General features: G+C 43.5%; 2 protein-coding genes across 7 annotated transcripts in view; one reads left to right on the top strand and one right to left on the bottom strand.

Moving 5' to 3' along the window:
• MAP3K6 (mitogen-activated protein kinase kinase kinase 6) overlaps positions 1–16,033 on the top strand; it is a 67,882-nt gene extending 51,849 nt beyond the window's left edge. The window contains exons 19-29 of the mRNA XM_026702517.2: positions 1,134–1,291; positions 3,481–3,652; positions 3,748–3,910; positions 6,539–6,710; positions 8,545–8,718; positions 9,276–9,381; positions 10,741–10,993; positions 12,490–12,599; positions 14,040–14,146; positions 14,675–14,751; positions 15,278–16,033. Of these exons, the coding sequence (XP_026558302.1) occupies positions 1,134–1,291; positions 3,481–3,652; positions 3,748–3,910; positions 6,539–6,710; positions 8,545–8,718; positions 9,276–9,381; positions 10,741–10,993; positions 12,490–12,599; positions 14,040–14,146; positions 14,675–14,751; positions 15,278–15,365 (1,580 nt within the window). The 3' untranslated portion in view covers positions 15,366–16,033. The remainder of the gene's footprint in view (positions 1–1,133; positions 1,292–3,480; positions 3,653–3,747; positions 3,911–6,538; positions 6,711–8,544; positions 8,719–9,275; positions 9,382–10,740; positions 10,994–12,489; positions 12,600–14,039; positions 14,147–14,674; positions 14,752–15,277) is intronic.
• A 45-nt stretch (positions 16,034–16,078) lies between these two features.
• The window catches only part of SYTL1 (synaptotagmin like 1), a 48,665-nt gene continuing 38,017 nt past the window's right edge, over positions 16,079–26,726 (bottom strand). For all 6 annotated transcript variants that reach the window (XM_026702518.2, XM_087939706.1, XM_087939710.1 and 3 more), the window contains exons 11-15: positions 25,585–25,746; positions 21,898–21,976; positions 19,404–19,503; positions 17,102–17,307; positions 16,079–16,529 (exon numbers count right to left, since the gene is read on the bottom strand). In XM_026702518.2, the coding sequence (XP_026558303.2) occupies positions 16,384–16,529; positions 17,102–17,307; positions 19,404–19,503; positions 21,898–21,976; positions 25,585–25,746 (693 nt within the window). In that variant the 3' untranslated portion in view covers positions 16,079–16,383. The remainder of the gene's footprint in view (positions 16,530–17,101; positions 17,308–19,403; positions 19,504–21,897; positions 21,977–25,584; positions 25,747–26,726) is intronic.

The raw sequence follows: 26,726 nt of genomic DNA, 5'->3' as shown, positions 1-26,726 counted from the left end.
AGTGAGACATCGGTTAAGTGAGTTTTGCTCCATTTTATGATCTTTCATGCCACCATTGTTAAGTGAATCATTGCAGTTAAGTTAGTAAGATAGTGGTTAAGGAAATCTGGCCTCCTCGTTGACTTTGTTGTCAGAAATTCGCAAAAGGGGATCACATGACCCCAGGACATTGCAACCGTCATAAATATGAACCAGTTGCCAAGCGTCTGAATTTTGATTACGTGAACCGTGAAGATGCTGCAATGGTTGTGTGAAAAATGGTTGCAAGTCATTTTTACTTTTTTCAGTGCTGTTGTAACATTGAATGGTCACTAAATGAACTGTTGTAAGTTGAAGACTACCTGTAATTGTCCTAATTTCTCCTTAGTTCTAACTTGCTTCTCTCCTTGATTAGTTTCCACCCATTGCTTCTTGTCCTGCCCTGAGATGCTTTGGAGAATAGCTTGACTCCCTCTTTTTGGGGCAGCCCCTGAGATATTGGAACACTGCTATCATGTCTCCCCCAGTCCTTCTTTTCATCAAACTAGATCAGGGGTCTTCAAATTTGGCAGCTTTAAGACTTGTGGACTTCAACTCCCAGAATTCCTCCTCCAGTCATGTTAGCTCAGGAATTATGGGAGTTGAAGTCCATGAGTCTTAAACTTGCCACGTTTGAAGGCCCTTGATGTAACGGAACCAACTGGACTTCAGATGGTATTCTAGTAATGGATCCACCCAGAAAAGACCTCCCCAAAGTCTCCTGCTTCTCCAATGTCCCAAAGGAAGGGATTTAAATCACTACCTACCAGGTGGAACAGGCTCTGTTTAGAGCAGGGGTCTCCAACCTTGACAACTTTAAGCCTGGTGGACTTCAACTCCCAGAATTCCTCCTCCAGTCATGTTAGTCAGGAATTCTGGGAGTTGAAGTCCACAAGTCTTGAAGCTGTCAAGTTTGAAGACCCTTGAACTAGACATACCCAATTCCTACAACCCATTCTTTATATGTCTTGGCCTTCAATCCCCTAATCATCATTGTTACTCTTCTCTGCACTCTTTCTAGAGCCTCAACATCTTTTGTACATCATGGCAACCCAAACGGGATGCAATATTCCAAGTGTGGCCTTACTCTTGTCTCCCTGACTTACCTCCCGTAGGTACCCTGCAGTACATGGCTCCAGAGATCATTGATCAGGGCCCCCGAGGTTACGGCAAGCCTGCTGACATCTGGTCCCTTGGCTGCACCATCATTGAGATGGCCACAGGCAAACCTCCCTTCTTTGAGCTGGGCAGCCCACAGGCCGCAATGTTCAAGGTGAGGCTGGACAGACAGTGAGAAATCATCTTGGGTCCCTCAGATTAATGGAGCTGGTCGGGAAAAGGATCAGCTCTCGACTGTCTGCGTCTGGGATTTCTTCATCAAAATTCCCAAGTGTGGGAATGCAAGAAATGTATGGAACAAGCAAGGATGGGAACTCAGCCTGGGAGAGCACCTGAAACCAAACACGGCAGGTGCCTTCCCTTCATCAACGCAGTAGGGCCTATAAGACAATGAGGACCACTATTTATTGATTTGATTTTTTTTTGTCCTGTCTTTTTTTTTTTTTTACTTTACATGTAACTCAGGGTAGCCAACATGCCTGATACTCCTTCCTCCTATTTTCCCAACAACAATCTTATGAGGAAGGTTGGTCTGAGAGCAGTGACTGGTCCAAAATCACCCAGCTTACTTTCATGCCTAAAATGGAACTAGAGCTCCAGTCTCCTGGTTTTTACCAGCACCTTAACCATTATACCGAGTAGACTCTCACTCTATAAACTGTTCCCAGCTTCAGATCCTTACTCAACCTTTCATTTCACTGAGTATCTGCAGGTCAGTCAGTCATACTGCCTCTCAGCTTGGCCTACCTCACATATCGGTGAAGTCAGGAAAGAGGGGAAGGTATGACCATGCCCATTGCCCGGAATTCTGTGCGCAAAGAATAAGCCACAAAAATAACAGGAATCATTATTCTAAACATTCATGCACGTTCCCGAATCCCACCCTTTCCTGCAAGTCAGTAAATGAAACAAAGTTCCTTGCTTCTGCTAAGTGTAGGCAACAAGACAATAATCCAGTGGTGGCATTCTGCTGGTTCGTCCAAACCGGTAGCTCCGAGGATCAAGTGTGAGCCAACCGGTTCGTTCCGACGATCAGCTGCTGGGCCTGCCTACATGCCTGCCCCGGCTCTAAGCTGACCATTATTTCCTGGTTTTGAAGCTCCGCTGCTTCGCGTAGCACAGTGGATTGCCACACGTCAGCTGTTGAACACAGGGAGAGTGCAGGGTTGCAGGAAAAGGTCAGTAGTAAACCCTCTGCGCATGCAAAGCGCGCTCACCAAGCCACGCCCACCGAGCCAGTGGTTTTATAAAGCTGAATCCCACCACTTCAATAAGCAGCTTTGGAAATCTGTCCCTGAATCCTCTGCAGTTGCCACAAGCCTCTTTCAATGACTGGCTGCTTCTTCCAACCCATTAGTAGGGCTGCTATCAAGGCAGCCACTGCCTTGGTTTAAGGCAAAGCTGGGTTGGACTTTAACTCCCAGAATTCTGTTGAATGAATGGACTTCAGTTCTGGCTGGCAAGGCTGGCTGGGGAATTCTGGGAGTTGGAGCGGCCACATCTTCAAGTCGCCGAGGTTGAGAAACACTGGGTTAAGGCAGGGGTGGGATTCAAACCGTTTTGCCACTGGTTCAGTGGGCGTGGCTTGGTGGACACGCTTTGCACGCATGCACACACTTTGCGCGGGCGCAGAGGTGCTCCACCTCACCTTCTACAAGCCTGCAGTCTCCCGGTAGTTTCAGCAGCTGCCGCACGGCACTCTACTGTGCCGCGCAAAACAGCTGCGCTTCCAAAACAGGATAAAGGTAATTATGGGATCCCGGGTAAGCAGGTGGGCCCAACAGCAGACTGGAATCTCATCGCAGTGAACCTGTTCGGTGGCAGCTGCTCTTCGGAGCGACCGGTTCTGTAGAACCGGGCTGAACCGCTAGCATCCCACCCCTGTGTTAAAGTCTCCCATGTGAAGAGCATCTTCATATGAGCTTCTGTGGCACAGTGGTTAGAATGCAGTACTGCAAGCTGCTTCTGCAGCCAGCTGCCTACAATTTGGCAGTTCATATCCCACCAGGCTCAAGGTTAACTCAGCCCTCCATCCTTCCAAGATGGGTAAAATGAGGACCCAGATTGTTGGGGGCAATAGGCTGACTCTGTAAACCGCTTAGAGAGGGCTGTGAAGCACTATAAAGCAGTATATAAGTCTAAGTGCTATTGCTATTGCGATCTTCTTTGCCTGTGAAAGCTCTTGGGTTCAACCCTCACCTTCTCCAATCAAAAGCAGGCAAAGTGTCTTATTTCCCACCATCCTACAAACTAAAGAAAAAAATGGCAAATTTCTAGATACCTTATGGTGAGCGTTCTGAGTAAGGGATTGTGTGCTATGGCTAGTCAGTTCCTTTTCTTCAGGTGGGGATGTTCAAGATCCACCCAGAGATACCCGGTTCCATGTCTGATGAAGCCAAGGATTTTATCCTGAAATGTTTTGAGGCGGATCCAGACAAGCGATCGACGGCGGCAGCTTTGCTTCAGGAGCCCTTTTTGAGGAACAGGAGGAAATGCAGGAGCCCGGCCATGTCAGGTGAGGGAAGGAGCCAAGCCAGGTAGAGATTCTGAGAGTCTGGGCATGGCGTCTCTTCTCAGTTACTGGCCCCCTTTTTTCTCTTCTTTGTTCAGATGATCCATCGGTGTCCAACAAGCCCAGAAGGTCCACTTCAGTAGAAGGCATTGCAGAACCCAGGAATCGTTCTTCTTCCTTGCAGTCCCTGAAAATCCAAGTGGATAATATTGTTTTATCCCGAAGCTCCAGTGAAGTGAACCAAGGGAACAACTATCTGAGGTAATACAACGCTGTCTTCTTTTTGGGAAAAAGATAATAATGATGATGTCCATTCAGTTGTGTTCAGCACTTGGCAATTCTGTGGGCCAGATATCTCTTCCAATCTTGCACTCCTCTGAGTTGCTGGTATCGCCTTTTAAATTTTTTTACTTTTTATTTTTACTATATAAAAGAGCAACAGTGTCAATGTCTATATAAACTGTGTTGTCTGGTTAGAGTTAATTTGAGCAACAGTCATCATAATGTTCATTAGTAGTGATCATATAATAACAGTATTTTCTCAACATAATTTTAATGCTTAATTGTTAATGATAAAGCATATTAATAATAAACATTCCATAATAAACCCACATAGTAAACTTAATTCTTCTCTTATAATTTTAAATGTTCTAACTTCTGTTTCTATTAGTTAACCATTGATAAAACGAATCCCATGTTTCAAAATATTCCGTATCTTCCTTCTCTTTAATTTCAAGTGTTAATCTATTCATTTCTGCACATTCTAATTTTTTTTTATATTATCTTCTCTTCAGTAGGGATCTCCACACCTTTCCTAGGTTGTGCAAATACAGTTCTGTCCACTGTTAACACATGTAATATTAGATACATAGTCCCTTTATTATATTTTTCTGGTGTGATACCCAACAGAAATATTTCTGGTTTTAAATCTGCATGTTCCTTTATTATTTTTTTTCTAGCCAAGTGTGTATTTTTGTCCAGTGTCAGCTTTGGTGGTGTCCAGCCACCATGTTCTTTGGCGGCCTGGTTTCTTTTTACTGCTCTCTCTTCCAAGCACAATTACTTTCTCTACTGAATTCCCCCACATGAAATGGCCAAAATAAGTGAGACACAGTGAAATGTCTTCAAAGAGAAAACAAGAAAGTCCAGTTGCCTCCTGAAAAAGGACCTTTTTGGATAACCATGGCTGGATGACTGAGAATCTCTACAGACTTTTAGCTATACAATTTGGGATGAACACCCTTTGAATAGTATGGGAGTAGGAGTGGATTTCCAGAGGACAAATTGCAGACTATACAGGAACCAGGAGCACTTACTCGGGTGACCCTGAGGACACAGATAAACGTCCAAGTGGCCTCAACGACCCTCTAAAAGGATGCAAATGACCAATTGTCTGCAAGGAATATAAATCCTTCCATTCCCCATCATTGAGTCAGAGCTGAAGAAGCTTTTTGTATGATACTCAGGTGACCTGAGGACACAGATAAACCTCCAAGTGCTTTTAAGGACCTTCTAAAACAGGGGTGTCAAACTCACGACAGGGCGGCATCATGTGACGTATCGAGAGTTTTCCCCCCTTTGCTAAACCGGGTGTGGGCATGGCCAGTATGTGACACAGTTGGCCCGTGGGCCGGGAGTTTGACAGCCCTGCTCTAAAAGGATGCAAATGACCAGCCGTCTGCAAGGAATATAAATCCTTCCATTCCCCACTATCCTGTCAGAGCTGAAGAAGCTTCTTTGGATGAGAAGCGAAATGTCTTCAAGAGAAAAAACAAGAAAGTCCAGTTGCCTCCTGAAAAATCACCTTTGGGGTATGCGAGACAGTTTTGTGATTTTTGCCTTCCAGTGATCTCTCTGCTGTTATGTGCTCTAGTACTCGCATGACAAATATTTTTTGAAGCGGGAAGGAGAAGGAGAGAAAGAGAGGAGAGATAATTTCTTCTTCTTTTTTTTGACAGCAGTGACCGCAAACAAAGAAGCGCTGAGCATGGCCAATCTAAATGATTGGTTGGTGTTTGCTTCTAGATCTGCACTGATCTGCTCAGAATGGATTACGGTCTGGAGAAGTATGAAAGAATTGGACTGCCACCTAGTGCCTACTAATGCTCACAAGCACAGAGGATCCTCCATAGAACATTTTTGGGGGAGAATATACGCATTATCTGATGTCCTTTGTCAAATTAGTCATACCCTTGTGATTTTTGCAATCGTCCATGAGCCACTGATTGCCTTACCCTCATTCGCTTCCGCTCACTTGGTCACATACAGGAAGGCTGTTATTAAATGGAGATGTCCATGGAGAGTCTCAGTCATCCAGGTCATGGTTGTCCCAAAAGTGCTTTTTCAAGAGGCAACTGGGTTTTCTGTGGGAGGTTTTGAAGATGCGTCGCTTCTCATCCAAGAAGCTTCTTCAGCTCTGACTGGATGATGGGGGAATGGAAGGATTTGAGTCTGTGTTGTCTGCATCCTCAACAGCCTGTGCCAGGGCAGAAAACATCCTGCAGAAAGCACAGGTCTACAACACAGTCCTTTCAGCAGTTCCAAGGAGGCTCCATCCCCATTTGCACAACTCAGGTGACCCTGAGGACAAAGATTAAACCTCCAAGTGACCTCAATGACTCTCCAAAAGAATGCAAATGACCAGATGACTGCAAGGAATATAAATCCTTCTATCCTCCACCTGAGCTGAAGAAGCTTCTTGGATGAGGAACAAAAGCTCTTCAAAGAAAAACCAGAAAGTCCAGTTGCCTCTTGAAAAAAAAAGCACCTTTGGTTATTAAATAGGGTTTCCCAACTGGATCTTCTCCATTGTGGTTTTTAGAGTGGGTGGGTGGGCTTGAGGAAATTACTGTCACCCAACCATTGTTGCCTTGAATCCCTCCAATATAGGACCCCTGAAGGAGTGACCAATGCCGATCTCAACCTCTCTGCTTCCTCCCATGAGGAGAGCAGTTGTCTCTTCTTGCTAAAGAAAGACAGTGAGAGGCGAGCTACCTTATACAAAGTCCTGACGGAGGAACTGCCAAATATCGCGGCAGCCATATATGAAGCCCAGGAAGAGGTAAGGCCTACTTGGGGTCTTGGACATGGGGCTTGAAGGTGATGGATAGGTGAAGGCTGAGATTACAGGTAGCCTCGACTTACCAACACTTCATTTAATGACCATTTAAAGTTACAATGGCACCCAAGAGTGACTTATGACTGTTTTTCACACTTATGGCGGGTGCAGCATCCCCGTGGTCATGTGATCAAAATCCAGATGGTTGGCAACTGACCCATATTTATGACAGTTGCCGTGTCCTGGGGGTCGTGATCACCTTTTGCAACCTTCTGACAACCAAATTCAATGGGGAACAATTGCACAGGGGCAGATAGGAAAGCACTCCAGAGGGTTCAAGTCATTGCCCAGAAGATCAAGGGTTGTCCTCTCCCCTCTTTGGAAGAGCTTTATAGTTCCCGCTGCCTTAAGAAAATTCAAAACATTCTCAAAGATCCATCTCATCCTGGGAACCCTTTTTTTGAACTATTACCATCTGGCAGACGGTACAGGATAATAATAAAGACAAGGACAAATAGGCTGAAAAACAACTTCTATCCCAGGGCAGTAGCTCTGTTGAATTCTATTGTATAGTGCAGCGTTGGTGTGGTGATGCAGGTTTTCGGTTCAATGTGTGGAGTGTGAAGGATGTGTGTTTGTGTTTATTTCCACGGTCGTGATGTGCACTGAAGATGGTGTTTGATTTCGTTGTACGAGGTGCAATGACAATAAAGTCAACTAAACTAAAGAACCCGGAGTCCCTTCAACAAGCTATGTTGCTAAATTAAATTGGAAGTGATTCACTTAAGTTCTGTGACAAGAAAGGTTGTAAGGTTCACTTAGCAATGGTCTCGCTTAGCGACATAAATGTTGGGCTCCATTGTAGTCGTAAATCGAAGACTACCCGTAATAATCTTCTCCTGTTCTCAAGTGCTGTGCTGCGAAATCCTGGGCTCAGATGGAAGATGAGGTGTTTTCTTTTTTTCTCAAAAAGTCTGCCTAAGACTTTCAACCTTTTCAAACAGTCTTTGGATGCAGAGGTCTTCAAACTTGACAGCTTTAAGACTTGTGGACTGCAACTCCCAGAATTCTTCCTCCAGTCATATTAGCGCAGGAATTCTGGGAGTTGAAGTCCACAAGTCTTAAACTTGCCAAGTTTGAAGACCCTTGGGATAGAGCCTTGGTGGCACAGTGGTTAGAATGCAGTACTGCAGGGCTAACTCACTCCTCAATGCCAGGAATTTGTTCCTGACCGGTTCAAGGTTGACTCAGCCTTTCATCCTTCCGAGGCCGGTAAAATGAGGACCCTAATTGTTGTCAGGGGCAATAGGCTGACTCTAAATGCTTACAGAGGGCTGTAAAAGCATTGTGAGGGGGTATATAAATCTAAGTGCTATTGCTATGGGCTTTTTTTCCCAGTCCAAACTGCTTAATTTCACCATTTCCTACTTCCTCCATGTTTGATTGGGAGCTGCCTGGATATAAGATGGGTGGCCATATAAATTAGATAGAGAGAGAGAGAGAGAGAGAGAGAGAGAGGGAGAGGGAGAGGGAGAGAGGGATGGACAGATAGACAAACAGATAGATCAATAGATAGATGATAGATAAAGACAGGCTGAGAGACAGATAGAAACAGACTGACCGACTGACAGACAGACAGACAGATGGATAGATAGATAGATATAGAATGAATGAATGAATAAAAATAAATGTCCATCAGTTCCATCCTATTTGTAATCTCATCTTCCACTGTGGGTATTCCATTTTTGTGCATCTAATATCTATAGTAACCCTGCAGCAGTTATTCCTGGATCTATATTCCATGGGGGCCTTGTCTTACTCTTCCTCTCCTCCACAGAGGGTGCTGTCGTTGGAACACATTGCTGAGCTGGTATCCTGTCTCAAGAGCTACATCCGTTCCCCAGGCCGCAAACAGCTGGTTCAAAGCCTGCTCCAGTTACAGGCTCGCTTGCAGTCTGATGGGCTGAGCCTTTGTCAGGTGCAGGCTCCACTCTTTGCCTTCCAGGACACTGTGAGTATCTCACAATTAGCATTCCAGGAATTAGTCTTTAGCTTCCTTAAAATTTTCTGCAGCTGGGATCTATATATTATTTAAACTCCATTTGATTTCATGGAACCTTCAATTGGGCAAAACAGTGCATCACGCGGCAACCATTTTTGAATCAATCCAAATGAACAACTATGCCTTTTAAAAACTAATGTGGTTGTGCTCCTGTCAACTATGCTACTACTCTCATCTCTAATGAGCCCTGATAGTGCAGTGGTTAAAGCTCAATACTGCAGGCAAACTCTGCCCCCAGCCTGGAGTTCGATCCTGATGGGACTCATGGTTGACTCAGCCTTCCATTCTTTGGAGGTTGGTAAAATGAAGACTCAGATTAATGAGAGCAATAATGGAAATACATTGTAAACCACACAGAGTGTGCTGTAAAGCACTATGGGAATAAGTATATATATATATAGCCTATATGTTATTGCTGTTGTTAAATGCTGTTGGAAGACTGACTCACGCTGCATCAAATGAGGTGCCCCCAACCTTCTCACACGTGTTCTGTCCCCCCTCTCTAGGTAAAGCACATGCTACGGAAGCTCCAAATTAAGCCGCACTGGGTGTTCGCCCTGGATAATCTCATGGGGCAAGCAGTCCAGGCAACCTTGACCGTCCTCTTGGAAGGTAGGACGAAAGGGAGGGAGAAGAAAGTTGGTTTAGGCCTGAATATAAGAACAAGAGTAGCCCAGACATTGGAGCCAAGAGCTGGAGAGAAGAAATGGTGCTCCGGCCACACATGACAATCTCTAAAATCCATCACTTTTCAGAAACACTCGAGCCATTGCTTGGTCAGGCAACATTCTTTTGATCTAGGATATTTTATATGGGGTGATGCACTTTTCTCTAGGTCAGCGTTTCTCAACGTTAACAATTTGAAGGATGCGTGGACTGTTGGAATTCCCCAGCCAGCCCGCTAAGGTTGAGAAATGCTAATTGAGATGCATAACTAGAGAAACGAGTTTTGTTAAACACTAAAGGCAGAACAAAGAGTCTGTTAGAGTAAGGTTGAAACCATTTTGGGCAGGAGACACACATGAATTAAAGGGAATTCCTGGGGAATAGATGATAAGGATGATTTTTTTCCCTCTATAATTACAAGGTGCAGAATGCTGCTTGTTAGTTTTAAAATAATATTGATGAATATGGGACTTCAGGTGAGTCACTTCATTACACTGAAGGGGTTTTCTTTTAGAAAAATAGATTGCACATAACTTAGTCTGTCAAGAAGAGAATTTGGGCACATTTTGGCTCCTTTTATCTCTCTAGGAAGAACTGTTATCTTCTAAAACTCTCTCTTCTACATAACTTAAGGATTTTTTTTTCCTGTGACATCCCAACTCACCAAGATCATGTAGGGCCAGTGTGCAAAAGTATATCTAAAAAATCTTGGAGACTTTTTAAAAACTACTCTGTCCCTCGAACTGGAGACGTCTGGATTGAATGTGAAATACTTTCTTCGTGACAGAATAGGCTGTTCAGTTGTTTTTACTTTTTGTTTACTCCTACAATCTATCTACAGGCATTGGTGAATTAGCAGACACCTCCTTTGTCTACCTCCCTTCATGTATTTACAGAGGCATTTAATTAAAAAGGAGAGGAGGGGTGAAAATGCTGCTTGGTGCAAAGCATCAGAAATAATAACTTATTTTTGAGAGGGCCTCTGTGCCTCCCACTGCCTATAGAATTCTATAGAAGAGAAATAAAGGATGTGGGAACTGTAACCCAATTCCAACTGCTCAAAATAAAGGATAAACTCATAAAAGCGTCTGAGGAAGTGGCAGGAGACTGTTTTCAGCCCGTTTTCAGCTGCTCGGAAGCCATTTTGTGGAGACGTGATTTCCCCCCTGCATTGACAGCCATTTTGTGAGATTATCCATCTCAGGTTTCAAATCACCATGTACCATCTAGCTAGCAGTGATGGCCTCTAGTCTTCCTGCGGTTTTGAGTTCTTGCCTTGCTCATGTGTCTCGCTCGCTCTTCCAGAACTCAAGGTGCAGCCGCAGAATTTGCAGGAGGAAAGCCAGAATCACCTGAACAGCCGAGAACACGAGGAACCAGTTCTGACTCAGCAGCCCCCATCTTTGAAAAAGCAGGAGAGCGACCTCAAGGACAGTGCAGATACGCCAACGTCCGGAATTGGCACCGACACCAACAGTTGGCTGGATTCCCAGCCTTCCTTCAAGAGCCATGTACCTCTCATGACTCAACTCAACCATCTGCAGGAAGAAACCAGAAGGTCAGTTCTTCCTGAATTGCATTCGAGATGCTAGGATGAAGCACTGGGGTTGGAACTGCACTAAGCCACTGTGCAGTGGTGCAGCTAGTTAAATAGACATCCTTTAAAACAGGGCTCCCCAAGCTTGGCAACTTTAAGACTTGTGGACTTCAACTCCCAGGATTCTGTGGCGCAGTGGTTAGGAGCCTCTGGCGCAGTGGTTAGAGTGCAGTACTGCAAGCTACTTCTGCTGCAGCCAGCTGCCTACAATTTGGCAGTTCAAATCCCACCAGGCTCAAGGTTGATTCAGCCTTCCATCCTTCTGAGGTGGGTAAAATGAGGAGCCACATTGTTGGGGGCATTAGGCTGACTCTACAAACTGCTTAGAGAGGGCTGTAAAGCACTATAAAGTGGTATATAAGTCTAAGTGCCATTGCTATTGTTATTCTCCAGCCAGCATAGCTTTAAAACATCTGCAAGTTAAGTAGAGGAACATCTGTAGGAACATCTGCAAGTAAGTAGAGGTAGTTCTTGACTTCCAATTTATTTAGTGACCGTTCAAAGTTACAACAGTGCTGAAAAAAAGTGACGTTTCTCACACGACAATTGTAGCATCTGCATAAGCATGTGAACAAAATTAGGGTGCTTGGCAACTAGTATGTATTAATCATGGTTGCAAGTGTCCTGGCATCATGTGATCTCCTTTTGTGACCTCCTGACAAGGAAAGTCCAATGGAGCAGCCAGATTGACTTCACCACCTTCACAATTGCAGTGATTCACTTAACAACTGGGGCGAGAAAGGTTAGGAACTGGGGTGAAAGTCACTAGACAACTGTCTCCCTTAGCAAGAGAAATACTGGGCTCAATTGTAGTTGTGAGTTGAGGACGACCTGAACACATATGTCTGTGGAGATTCTCAATCATCCAGTTCATGGTTGTCCCAAAGGTGCTTTTTTCCCCAAAAGGCAACTAAACTTTCTTGTTTTTTATTTAGCATGATTTATCTATTACACTAGAGGGATGCGGTGGCTCAGTGGCTAAGATACTGAGTTGGTCAATCAGAAAGGTCAGCAGTTCAGTGGTTCGAATCCCTAGCGCTGTGTAATGGAGTGAGCTCCCGTTACTTGTCCCAACTTCTGCCAACCTAGCTTTTCGAAAGCATGTAAAAATGCAAGCAGAAATTGAGGGACCACTTTGGCGGGAAGGTAACAGTATTCCGTGCGCTTTGGGCGTTCAGTCATGCCGGCCACATGACGCGGAGACGTCTTCGGACAGCGCTGGCTCTTCAGCTTTGTAACGGAGATGAGAACCCCGCCCCCAGAGTCAGAAAAGACTAGCACGTATGTGCGGAGAACTTTTACATTAACCTTCACCTGTTATGCTATGTCAGAAAGAATCAAGCCACATTAAGGCTTAGCAATGAGTGCAGACCAAGCCCTGATTTAAGTCTACTCACTAATCAGGTTTGAAACGTAGGAACTGACCATCGTATCCCGATCTTTTTTGGCTCTGGCAGATTGCAGTGGAAACTGGTGGAGAAGCAGCAGGAATGTCAGGGGCTCCTACAAGAAGCCCTGAAGATCATGGAACAGAATACCTGGTCTCTGAAAAGGCCACAGATAATAGGTGAGGTTTCAGATAGCAGCCAGTTTAGACTAGAACCAATGGCTGAGGATAACATTTCTGCCTCAGTGAATTCTATTCGTGTGCCTAGCAGAGTTGAAGTGGAACCTTTGTAAACAGACTGGCACAGAGGCAAAGACCAAAGCTGTGCCCCTTTTTTATATGCACGAAAGAGCTTCAATTGCATAGCCAGGCTTGCCTGTTTTGCATCTGCCCTCTTTCCCAGGGCAGATGTTGCTGCGTGGAGGACAACTTATTTGACTTACCTCCAATTTTGCAGGAGACAAAGGACTTAATTCAGGCCATCGAGTCCGAATTACTTGTTCCTTGGGAAATCCAATCTGAGATTTTAAAATGTAGAATCTGTGCACGTCCAGGTACTTCTTTGTGGAAAGTTGTCTTAGCATCCAATCTGGGTTGGCTGCCGGGATCAGAGGTTTAATTTTCTGAGGTTTGATCCTAGTGACCGACCCAGATTAGATCCTGCAACATTATCCTGGGTCAAGGGCCCCCAGCTACTGGTTTGTGGACCTGTTCAAAACCAGGCCACACAAGTGGTAGGAGAGCGCATGCACACTCGCAGCCCCACTTGCATGAGCTGTATGTACACGCATGCCTGTCCCTCACACAAAACCTCCCGTTCTCCCCTCCACCGGCATCAGGCTACCAACCCAGAAAGGTTTGGGAACCACTGTCCACGGACAAGTCTATTCACCTTCATTTATGAAAATTACCTTCGATCAGGACAAATTCTGCATCAAACAGATTTCATATTCCCAGCCATCAGCAGCGGCAGTTGCCGTGGCAGTGGCTCAAGAGGCTTTCTCTATGCAAAATATGTTTTGACCTACTGCTGTGAACTTGTTTGAGATAAAGGTTGCACTTTACTTTTATGTAGTGTTAACAGAACTGTTTGATTAGGTTCCTGTAACACAGCAGCGCACACATTAAACCCTTCATGGATTAATTAAGCCTATCTTATGGGCCAATGTGCTTCCTCAGACTTGAACTTTCCACTTGAAGTGCGTTGTGGGAACTCCATATATTTATCTATTGATAATATTAAAATTAGAATTCAGTAGCAAAGGGGCGGGGCCTACACGTGGTTCTTGAGTCTTTCAGATGCAGCCTTGAGAGCAAAGAAGCTTCTTGTTGAAGTCTTCTGTTTTCAGGATTGTATTTGGCCTGGCACAACGTGTGACTTGTCTTCTAGACTTGTGTCTCTGTTTCCCAATTGTGAAACCGCATACCCTCTTCTTCCGCCTGTCCTTCCAGCTTTCTGTTTCCTCCAGGAGGGGAGCTGGATACAGTTTGGGGAACAACAAGAACAAAGACCATCTGAAGTGAGGAATTGTGGGGAACATATGGAGTGTAGTTTCAGGGAACAGAATTCAGGGAACAAGAAGGAGCTTTGATTCGATTCTTTTCTGTCTGCCTTCCTAGAAATCCCTCCTTCTCCAACTTCCTGGGACCAAGAAGAAAACGCTGGAGATCCCCTCCTGGCAGAGTGGTTAGAGAAACATGGAGCAGACAAAGCCACAGTGGCCATGGTAGGTCCGATTCAGCAGCAGGGGGTATCAACATCTGCCCCTACTTCAGTGAGGCTGGTGGGGAAGAAAAGATGGCCACTCTAGGTTAAACTTTATCTCCTCAAACAAAAAGCCACTCTAGCCTCAAAGTAGCAGTAGAAAACTCGCCTTAACAAATGCCCACATTTGGAGGCAGAGTTTCTGTTTTCCCAGATCCAGCTATGCTGGCTGGAGAATTCTGGGAGTTGAAGTCCACTAGTCTTAAAGTTACCAGGTTTGGAGACCTCTAGGTTAGACAAAGACCAGGGGAAGTCTGCAGTCAAGACTCCATTCAACTGTGGAGATGACTTGGGGCCATCAACTTCCTAAGATGACTTGGGACCATTCATCCTCTCTTGTTTGCCATTAAACCCGTTTGGCAAGGTGATGGAAGGGGGTGGCTTTAAAAATCGATCGGGCAAAAGAAATTCCACGTTCAACACTTGAGCTTGCAGGAAACCTGAGAGGTAAATCAAGCCAGGAATTGAAATTATCCTCTTCTCTTAAAAGTTCTGCTACCATGGATTCACCCTGAATGATTTGCTGAAGTTGGCTACAATCGATGATCTCCGATACACATGCATCAGGTAAGGGCGGAAGGTGGCAATCATTTCATGACCAGCAATGTAATTTTGCCTGATAAGCAAGGCTTGAAAGATAATTTTCATTAAAAAAAAAGATTTAAAAACCTGAAAAGTTTGGGTAGTATTATTACACGTGTAAGATTTAAGTATCATCCCACTCATCATGCAGATGCCAGCTGCACCTGCTGCAGATAACTTGGTATTATCCTTGGCACCAGTGTTACTTTTGATTACTAAAGAAAAAAAAAATGCATATTGAAGCAGAACGTCTCTAACATTTCAAAGAGGGGGCTGTTTCTCCCTTATTTGGGAGCTTCTGGGGATTGATCTTATGATCCTGCAATAATAGAAATGCTTACAAGAATTGCAAGCTCATTAATTCCTCTAAAAGCGTGCCACATATCAATAAGGAGGAACCGCAGGAAGCTGCCCTTTTGTTCTGTTCGGTGTTACTTTCGACCTACCAAAAATGTTCATTTCCGCAGCCGTAGAGATGCCAGTTGGTTAATTGGTTGCCTTCTCTTGGCAGAGGGGGAATGGTGTGCCGTATCTGGAAAGCCATCATGGACCACCGACAGAACCTGTCCCAGCAGCAGCTACAACACCAGCAACCGTGAGAAGAAAGAGGAAAGGAACCCTCGGATTTCTTTGCAAGGCCACGGACTTTGGTTGCCTGGCCTTTCATCTTCTCAACCAGCAGTTGAGATATAGGGCTGGAAAAATGTTGTAACTTGTCAAGTCCTCATATTGAGGTTAGATATTAGCTTTTTATCTTTCCTTGGCCCAGGAAAATGACCAAAAAAAAAATCATCTTCGGAGCGAACAGATTTGGGGAGAACCTCACAGAGGCAGTTTCCGTGGAAGACTTTATGCTAAATTCAGCGAAGTGCATTATGGACTGAGAAAAAGCACAAAAGGGTTTTCTTGCTGAAAGTCCCCCAAAAGGACAGAAGAATGTTGTGATAACTCTACTGTTATTAGAGAGCGGCTGCTCCAGGATCAGGAGCTCTCTGTTGTGAGCCTCATCTTGGCTACTGAGATCAATTCGGCAATTTTGGACTGCTCTACATAGCCTCCCCTCCAAGCCCGCAGTCTCTAGCACCAACAGAGCAATGCAGCTGTGGGGGTTGGTGGTGTGTTAGGGAGAGACCCTGCAAGCCAGTCTTTAAGGGACCTATAGAAAGTAAAGATGATTTCATGGGACTGTTTACGTTTCTCTGGATCTCTGCCAGGAACGAAGCTGGGGCGAGGGTGCAGAGAAGTTTAATAAAAATGGTTATTTAAAGATATAGTATTAATCATTGACCATGTGCATGGAGAACACTGGAAATGGGCAAAGGTCACCATAAGGCAGTTTATTTCTTTGAAATAAAGTAGGTGTTCCAGTCATCCCAGTGTGGAGGTTTATCACAAGAGAAGCCACACAATGTCCTCCTTGAGTCAGTAAGAGGAGGCAGACGTCACATATTTTTATTCTGCCTTTGTCCCATAGCTCTTCTCAGCATCAGGAACCTGATCCTAGGAAAGACCTCTCAAAACCAGCGGGATTTGTAATGAGGGCCTCCATAAGGTTACGGTCCTTAATTTGCCACCAGACTAATTCTTCCGGATAGCCGAGGAATCCTCAGCCAAAGGCTAGGATGAAGTCCTTAAAGTCAGGTTGGTCCTCAAGGGAAGAGTAGCTTCCACCCACTGTTGAGGTTGCTTGAATACCATCTCCCAGGTGTGGCGCTCTTCCTCAGTTGAATCCATCCATGGGACTGGTAGACCATAGCTGTTTCCTGCAATAAAAGCAGAGTCTCCAGTCAGAGGTTACCTTATATACGATAAAACGTATTTTGCAGGCAGGTTGTCGGATTTCTAAAACAAATTTTTTGGATAAGAATTAGTGGAACACAATACAGAATGTCACTGTTATTCCTAGGATCAGGGCATACTATTACATAAACAAAGATGTGCGTGCATGCAGCATTGGCTACTGAGTCTTCAACAAGGAGTTGTAGACCTCTTATTCAATTAATTATCTCTAAGGATGTGGAAAACTTACTGTTCCTCCTTTGGGTCATGTTGATTTGGGGAGTGAGGGGCATTTACTAGTTTTCCAGACATTGATTTCCAAACCATGTGGTTTGAAGTAGCATTCAAGATATTATGTTCTAGATGACACTTATTATGGGGTTGGGTTACTGCTCTAGAACAAATAGGAGAGTTAATTTCTGGAAAACTGAATTACCCCAGATTCACATGGAACAGAGGAGGAATGGAACATGATGAAATTTTCCAGTTTTCTCTTTCCAAAACAACAGGCTTTTGTACATCCATCCTTCATTTTCTTAATGCTTTGGTGTCTCACCTGTGCCAAGACTCAGCCGGATGCCTCCAAGCCGATGCTTCGAGAAAGTCTCGCGGTGCCACACAGTGAATTCAGCACATGCCTCTGCTAAGTCCTTAAGCTCAAAGCCATCATAGACCATAGTGTGATTGAAAGTGGGGTTGAGATTCTTTTTCACAATTCGGGTCTTTTGGCGACTCAACTTGGTATCATCAGGGAGGATGTAGCTAGAAGAGGATGAGGAGATAAGATGGATATTTTTGAAGTTTCGGCCTGACCTGGACAGGAAAGAGTTCTTTCAACTTGGGCATAACCCAGCTGGTTCTTTTAATAATAATAGCCAAGCTTCCAACTTCCTGGTTTGTTGTTATCAAACCAATATAGTGCAAGCTGAGCTCTTTGCAGGGATATTGTGCCCATTGATTACAGTACAGTAGACTTTTTCAGGGAGGGCTGAACACTGAGAAATTAGGGATCAAACTAACTGAACCAAACTAATAACATATTTTATTTAACAAAAGAAGCTCTGTGTTAGGATGTGTGTGTGGGCTGGATCAAGACTGTTACAAAAAGGGATTAAACTTTTCTCCCCAGGATTTTTCTTCCTTAAAAGTTTGTTTGCCACTACAATTAATTTTCCATTTATAATATATACTCTCCGTAGATGATCATAGGACCATTCAGCATTGGGGAAAAAAAACCCACAGTCAACCTAAAATGTAATGTTCATTCTGGTCACATCAGATTGCACTACCTTTCTTTGAAGGGTTGACCCAACAAATCACACAGTTGTCTAGTTACATCTAAAGAGAAGTCCCATCCATTGACAAGGGCACTTGAATTCCATCGGGTTCACTGAGTCCAGAATTTAAAATTATCCAAGTGCACCACTGCGCAAACACCCTAAGACTAGCATTCTGTGCCATGCAGGAGCCCATCCAATATAGACACAAACAGATAATTAGGACACCACGATGGGAATTGCTTAAATGCACAACACACAGACAGGCTTAACCATAATTTCAAATGGGAAACACAGCATCCTAGACCAAGCCAAGTACAAAAATGCTAGAAAATTCCTGGAAGCCTGACAGACAAATCAGCTATCAACAGCCATAGAGAGGTAAACAACATCTACTTACCATTTAAAAGAGACGACAAAAAAAACAAAAAAGGAATAAAAAGGCCCAAACATTTCCCTGCCGGCAAGAACACCCAGATAAACAGAGATTAACATCAAGATTAACACCAGACAAACAACAAAATTGTAAACAACAATACAATCAAGGAATTAACAATGAAAACAATTAAAAACAACTTAATCAAGCAACCACCAAGAATATTCACCAACACAGACAGGGCAAACAACCTGTATGTAAACAGAGAGCAAACCCCACTCTCCCTTTTAGCACTCATCTAGTTGGGTAGTGAAACATCTGGTAAGAAAACAACCAAGTTCTGAGTGCCCCAAGAACCTTACAACCATGTGTCTATATTTTTCCCCTTTTAGGCCCAAATGAGTGGGGGATTTTCTGTGTGCCCCTGGCATTGGGTGAAAAGGAATTTTTAAAATGATCTGGGAGCTCTTCTACAAGACTTTAGTACATTAGTTAACTGTCTTTTTGGTGCTGTTGCAATAAAATAAGGTAAATCTAGAAAATCCTTCTTTCTTAAAAGTTTTTATCTTCCCTTTTTTAGGTATATGGGGTTTAAAAGGGCAAAAAAAGTGGGGAGAAGTAAACCTCCAGTACTGACTGGGTCATCATGGATTCTCCACTCCCCCAAAAATAAAGGGAGAGAGAGAGAGAAATAGAAAAAAAGAACAGTTTGCAAACAACGCTTATGGCGGATAGGCAACCATAAGAAGCCAGCTACTACTTATCACCACAGCATCCATGGCTGTCTGATGCCACCCATTATAGTGTTTACTCTGCGGAATTGGCATGTAAACACAACCAGCGTGACATCGATTATTTTTTTAAAAAAACGAACCTCTGAATAAACTATCATGAGCAACTTCTATAACCAACTATAAACCTTCAAAGTATAGATAACAGGTTCATTTTAAATACATTTATTTTCCTGTCATCAAAAGGAATTTTGCAGAAAGAATGAGAGAAGAAATATATTGCAGGTCTTTCTGGGGACATAAGGAGAAAAAGAGACAGGCAGACTGAATAATTCTGATTGTCCTACTGAGAAAGGCCAGGGACATTTATATACACATCAAGCTATGTAATACTTGAACCAGCCTGGCCTTCAGTTGCTTAGCCAACCCAAATCTTTCCCCATTACAAGAGACTTAACAACCACTGGTAATTACCATTGAACGAAGGTATCTACTGTGGTTCCCCACCGAGGTACAAGGTTCTCTGCATTCTTGACCCACATATGGAGTTCTCCGGTGGGAGGAAATCCTGGTTCTGAAATACATTTGTGTTAAGAAAGGGGACTCTGAAAGACATATCATTCACCTTCAACACAATACCAACCTCTAATTCAATACCCTTCCTTAGCCAAAATCATGCAAAGATTGCAGATCTGTGTTACTTCCTCCAGATTTTAGAACCTGAGCTTCTTCCGGCACCCAGAGTTAATTAATGATTTCTGGAGTCAAAGTCCCTTGGATTCCTCCCAAAACAATGAACTGCTATTCTCGAAGGTATCATAAAAGAAGTTTATTTGAGCACAAATGCCTGCCAGTGACAGTGGGGTGGAATCTGCAAAAGCAGTAATAAATATGTTGGTTTTCAAGTGCCAGAAGTATTTGTTTGGGGTGTTTTTATAGCTTTTTTCACAGCTGCATCTCTGGAAAATGTCCCCCCCAAGAGCCCTGAAAACCAGCCCATGTTTTTCACTGTCCTAGAACTGGAAGAAAGGGCTTCCTCCCCTTTAAAGCCAGTGGGAAGAAAGATCACCGATTGCACAAAATAGAACTGTTTCCCCTTCTCCTCAAACATCAGAATTTTTAAAGTGATGGATCAGCTGCATTTCACCCAACCCACTGTTGGGTATATGGATACTCCAACTGGTTTGGGTTGAATAAATATGTAAACCTAGGATTAAAGTGCTATGTAGCTTTAAGCACAAGAAACTGCAATGTCATTGTGGGTGCAGTTGCAGGCAGCCATATAGGTAGAGGGGAAACGTAATTGCCCCGGCTTCTGGATGCAACTGTATGAGCCCGGCTTCTGGATGCAACTGTCTGAGTCCGGCTTCTGGATGCACCTGGTTACTGTTCCAGGTCTGCTGCCTACTGTTGTTGGAACATCTATCTGCTTACCTTGGAGGCTACTGTGCCAGATACCAATTCAACTGAACACAAGGACTATTTATTTGGTGAGCTGAGGATTCAGCATTGTACTTGAGAGAAAGGTATCTTAAGAAGAAGATATACAAGCAGATAAAGACATTGTATTTACTGTTAAAGGACTTGATAACTGGATTGATATACTGGATACTGATATATGGACTGAATGACTATTCTTAATCTTTGTATGAATTAAATACCTATTTAAAACCACAAACAGTCTTTTTGTCTCAAGTGTGTGTATACTCTAGGGCCCAGCCTCTCTCTCATTTGGTTGCCTGGCTTGACTGCTGCTGTGCACTCAGCTAGGGTTTTATTATTATTTAGAGCAGGGGTCCCCAACCACCGGGGCGTGGACCGGTACCGGTCCATGGAACATTTCCTACCGGGCCGCCAGTTTGCTGGGCGCTGCCATCTTGTTTGACGAGGTGAGCTTTTCCGGTTGGAAAGCGGCGTTTGGGTGCTGAAAGAATCCTTGCACCTTAGTTTCATCGAAGGGGGGGGGGCTTCGAATGAAACTAAGGCACGAGGATTCTTTCAGCACCCAAGGCAAGGCGAGCCGAGCGACCGTCCCGAAGCCGTCCCGAAGCGAAGCCCATCGACAAAGGTACAAAGGAGGAGTTGAAGGTGGCAGGGAGAAGCGGGGGACAGCTGGCTGGCCGATCGCTTGGCTCGCCTTGCCTTGTCATGCGTGCTGATGCCGGTACCAGGCCGTGGATCATTTTGTGATGCCAGTACCAGGCCATGGCACAAAAAAGGTTGGGGGCCACTGATTTAGAGGACTATCTCAGGATTTCTTCCTGTATAAAATCAATCCTGCCCCCCTCCCTGATGAAACTGGGTTATACAATTTGAAATTGCTAATTTGAAGAGCAACAAAGATGATTAGGGGTCTGGAGGCTAAATGGTACGATGAACAGTTGAGGGAACTAAGTAGGTCTAGCCTAATGAAGAGAAGAATTAAGGGGTAACATGGTAGTTTTCCAATACTTGAGGGGCTCTCACAGAAAAGAAGGGGTAGAATTATTATCCAAAGCACCAGACAGCAGGACAAGAAACAATGGGTGGAGGAAGCTCATTAAAGGAAGATCCAACCTGGAACTACGAACACATTTCCGGACTGAACAATTAATTAATGGAACAGCTTGCCTTCTAGAGTTGTGAGCACTCCATCATTGGAGGTTTTCAAGAAACAAATGGACAACCATTGTCCAGGATAGTATAAGGTCTCCTGCTTTTATTTATATTTCATGTTTCTAGACTGCCCATCTCCCTCAAGGAGAGGTTCTTGGGTTGGACTAATAACCATCAAGGTCCCCTCCAGTCTTATGACTCTATGAAATACCAGTTTTATTCATTCTCATGACTCTATTTGAGGTCAGTTAAGGACCTTTGGGAGTCATAAATGGTGGGCATTGCAGAAGGAATGGGCATTTCCATTCCAGTCTGAAACCATAGCAAGTAAAGGAGAATGGCTAAAAAAACCCAGAGATCCTTTAAATCTCACCTTCTGATCCAGCTGGAATAAATTTCAGGGCCAGGTTGAGTTTACCATGGTTGGGGACCATATCTGGTGTAGCAGGAATCTGAAAAAGCAGAAAGGAGAATTCTATTCAGCCAAAAGCAGAAATGTGGTTATGAGTTCCAAGGCTTCTTCTTTCTATATAAATTTATTCATTCAATCAATCATTGAATTCAATTTATTGTGGTCGAAGACCAGTATAAGATAATAAACAAATAAAATTTAAACAGAGTTAAAATACACTTGTAAAATAACCTATCTAGCAGCTAATATGGGAAATCCAGGATATAGCCTATACTAAATTATAATGTAAACACTCAAATTAAGCATGATATTTAAAATGTACTATAATTCTATGAAGTAGAATTTTGGCCGCTTCAAAAATGGTTGTAGATTTGAAAGAACTCCAGGCAAACTGCACAAGTCTCCATTGAAGCTTCTAATTGCATTATCTAGGTTATGTCCACAATGTTGCATTGCTGAAGGGAAATTTTATTCAATCAAGCATTCACTGAAAATACTGGAATTGTAACTAATAGGAGGGTCTGTGGAAGACAGGATTGAAATTTACACTGAATGATTGTTTTAAAGAGATTTTTTATAAAATGATGAATCTGTCAGTGACAAAGAATCAGCACTATACTTTAAGTTCCAATTAAGATGGTTTATTGCTCAAGCCTCTAAACAATTATCTAGTCAACTAATGGTCAGCAATAAATTGGCACTAGATAACAATCAATGGAATTCAGAAGGGTTGGACTTTTTGAGCATTTATGAACATAACAATTCTAGGCTAAATCCTCTCATGACTCCACTTCCAGGCTCTGCCTCTTCTTCCCCAACAGTATCCCTGGCATACGGCACTGGATAAATTGTCCAAAGTGATGAATTTGAAATATTTGTTGGAAATGTAATCAAACTGACAGAACTTTTTTTTTCATCTTTAACGGAGATACAACAAAGCTAGAAAAGATTGGGTTCAACTATGCATTTTGACGCAGAAGATTTAAAAGTGAACGTACAGTTCAAATCAGAGGCTTTTGTTTTGGACTTCATGGACAAGCAAATGAAAACATATTATGGAACTTTGTTTTTATATGTGATAATGGCAGCAAGACTTTTACGTGCTTAAAAGCTGGAAGAACTTATAAATACCCATAATGGGAAAATGGATGGTAAAGCTGACAGCCTTGAAAAGACTTGTTCAAGATTTTATTTCTACTTGAAAATCATTTTTGGGACTGTTTTGAGAGAAATATTAATTAAACTTTGGGCACGAGTTTGATGTATTTTTAAAAATCTAGATCTGTACCAAAGGAAGTTGGAAGTCAGTTTTTTTTCTATCTTTTTTCCCACTCTCTCCTCACTTTTACCTCTTTTCTTTCCTGAGCATTTCCCCTCCAAATCTTTTTCCTTTTTCCTTTTGCGTTCATACATTTTTTGAAAATCAGTAACATTATACAAAAGAAACTGTTGGAACTACAATCTCAGAATCACCACCCAACACGGGGATTCTGGGAACTGCAATCCTAGCATATCTGTGCAGTGTTACAGTTTGGGGGAAAGCTGATGGGGACTATTATGGGAAATTCAACAGGGACCCTATGGGAAGCCCTAAAGTAGCCCTGCCTAATGGAGATATGGGAGCTGTCCAGGGACGGCTGGTGCTGATGCAAACCTGGAGCAGTGGCACAATGGATATGTGTATGCAATGACAGCCGTTTCCTCCCTCTAGTTCTCTAGTCTTTCCCCCAAGTAAATCCTCAAGGAGCAGCTTTACGTGTAAAATACACATAAAATTACAACAGCATATGTGTGTTTGTCTGTGTGCCCACATGTGCAATATTTCTCTAGGACAATTGTGAATATATGCCCTTCTTTACGATTTATATTGTTTTAGTTTCGTAGTATGATTTATGTTGATTGCTTATTTTGTATCCTATGACTATCACAGTTGTATCTTATGATTTATGATAATTTTTATGATTATGATGACTTATCACATATAGCTTTTTGTACACTGAGAGCTTATGTACGAAGAGAAATTCCTTGTGTATCCAATTAAACTTGGCCAATAAAGAATTCTATTCTATTGTCTTCTATTCTCTATTCTATTCTCTACTCTCTAATCCCTTCTCTTCCTCTTCCCCCTTCCCTTCTGTTCTATTCTATTCTACTCTCAGGACTTCTCAGACAGAACACAGAATGCAAGGCTTTCCTTGTGAATCAGGTAACGTTTTCTTAATATATAGCACATCAATGATGGTAGATATAGGGTTTTTTTCTGAGGCTGACTCAGTCGCATAACTATGCAAGCAGCATCCAGCTAACGCACACAAGAGCTTCACCTCTCTTTCTGTCCTCCTATGCTTGCTTATGTTCTAATTGCTATACCATTAATTATCTTCCTGCCTGCATTGGAATTGCTTCTCCTAATAAGAAAGCATGACTATACTAAGCCTTGGCTAGCTACCTAGGCATTATGACATTCCCCAAAGAGTTAATCAAGGACTTAATAAAGAATAGCACCTCCCGTTGGCAAGGCAACCTTGATCTTCTTTTTCATTGTCTTCAGATCCTCTTCTCCTGCTGAGAATCTGTGCCAAGTACACAGATCCCATGCCATGTCATTCTCCTCCTGATTTCTGTGTCAACTCATTCTCAGTGATCTTGAATTGCCCTAGAAATTGTCTCTGTTCAGCAGCTCACGACTGTGTAATTGCATCTTTGCTTGCTAGTCATTTTATCCTCGTTTCTCTTCCCTCTCTGAATCCAATTTCAACATTACTAACTTCCCGTTAGCTTCTTAGACCATTTCAAGCTTCCCTTCCCTAGAGGGATTATCTCTGCTGAAAAACTCAGGAATTTTCTAATGTTTCTAATTTCTGATATTATTTGGTGTAATTCTGGATTGTGTCAGATCCGGGATTACAACAGAGTTTGTCAATTTGATGCTTTCCTAAATAAAAGGAATTGTTTTGGAAGATGGACTTTGCTCTTTTCTTTTTAAATGGATTTCATCACTTGGAAAACCTGACATCACTTTTGTTAATACCGTCGTAACTTCAAACAGTCACTAAATGAGCTGTTACAATTCGAGGACTACCTGTATTATAAATAGATCCCGGCACTTTAAGATTCAGCATTGGTACCTAAATGCTATAAACAAACAAATCTGGCCACAACCAGGGTTTTGGTTTCGTTGGCAGTGGGAGTCCAAGCACTAAGCTTTCTTCAATTCATCGTGGTCCAAAAAGGAAGGACTAAGCCAGGTGTGAAGAGGGTCAGAAGGAGAGAAGGAAATATTTTGGGAAAGTTTGCAACATAAAGCATTTCCTTGCCATCAGGATGGTAGGCTTGTACCTGACCTGTACGACTTTCAAACCACGGATAGAAACGCAAAAGGATACAACTGCTCTCCATGCAGAATCAGTTAGCTTAGCAGAGCAGAACTAAAACACTGAGGAGAAAAAGCTACAGTATTTACTTCTCTAGGAGGAAGAAATTCTGATAGCCACTTTCATGGAGAATTAGGTATCTCATCTCTTATCAGCCGCATACAAAACTTCCCCTTCTGTTGTTAACGCGAGGTGAGATGCCACAGACGCTTCGGGAAACTAACACGAGGACAGCCATTTTCCCCCATCGTCTGCTCCAACAGGGGTCACTTACTTTGGGCTGCAGGTTGAACCACTTTGGGCTTGTGTTGCTCCAGTCCCAGGTATTCAAGGCCACCTCCACTTCTCCCAGGAAAAGGTTTCGGCCCAGGGAATCATGATGCCAGACAGACAAGTTCAGGATCCTCCCGTGGAGTTCAGCCTTTTCAATCTTATACTGTAGATCAAGATGGGGGGAAAAACATACGCAAAGGGAAGAAGAAAAGAGTGTTTAAGGGATACTCCAACGGTCCATCTAACTGTCATGAAGAGCAGCAGCCCCCAACCTTGGGGACATCAGGGACCAGTTTCACTTGGGGGTGGGGAATCCATGGATCAGGGGACAGGGGAAGGGTGTGGTTTTGGGTGCTACCTAGTGGTGTGTTCTGACCCAAACTTGTTCCAAGGAAACAAACACCAGACGGAGGTAACAGCAAAACCTTTTGATGATTCTTTACTAATTCTGTTCCTTCTCGGATAAAAGGCTGTTTCAGAATAATTGTCTCTGATAAGAAGGAGCCTTGCCAAGGTTGTGCAAGGCTGCCAAGAACACTAGATAAAGTTGCCAAGAAATATTTCAAACACAAAGAGTCTCCAAACACCAACCAAGATATTCTGAATGTTCCACGAGGCTTGAGTGCAAAAACTTTGCTTCCTGCAAAGAACTCCGGTTTCTCAGCTGGCTTTTATCTCTTCAGGGAGGGGCCATTACCTTGCAGACTTACTCCCGAGTTGCCCATGCTGCTGGCAGCTGCTCTTTCCTTCGAGCATCCCTGAGTGCATTTGCACTGGGCACAGGCTCCTTGGGAACCTCTTCATCACTGCTGCCAGCCTCCACAATCTCCGAAGGCAGCACTCCACTCCCTGATGGTCCTGGCCCCATCCCTGCATCACACGCAGGCCCCTCATCTGAGTCCTCGCTCTCCGAGACCTCAGCCGTCTGCACCTGCTGCTGGCGAACTACAACATGCAGAGGAAGCTTCAACATGCTTGCATGGCCCAGTTCCCAACAGGCCACGGATTGTCACCGGTTGGGGAACTCTGATGTAGAAACATCAGAAACACCTGAAAGATGTTCAGAAACATCTGAAAGGTAGTATCTTCCCATTCCTGATTCAGGCAGCAGAAAACAGTGGGCATCTTCCCCTTAAGTGTCTC

The sequence above is a fragment of the Pseudonaja textilis genome, chromosome 10 (assembly GCF_049901715.1).
Source record: "Pseudonaja textilis isolate UNSWEBS1 chromosome 10, rPseTex1.2, whole genome shotgun sequence".
Taxonomy (NCBI): Eukaryota; Metazoa; Chordata; class Lepidosauria; order Squamata; family Elapidae; genus Pseudonaja; species Pseudonaja textilis.
The sequence above is the reverse complement of the archived record's forward strand: the minus strand, read 5'-3'. Positions and strand labels throughout refer to the sequence as shown.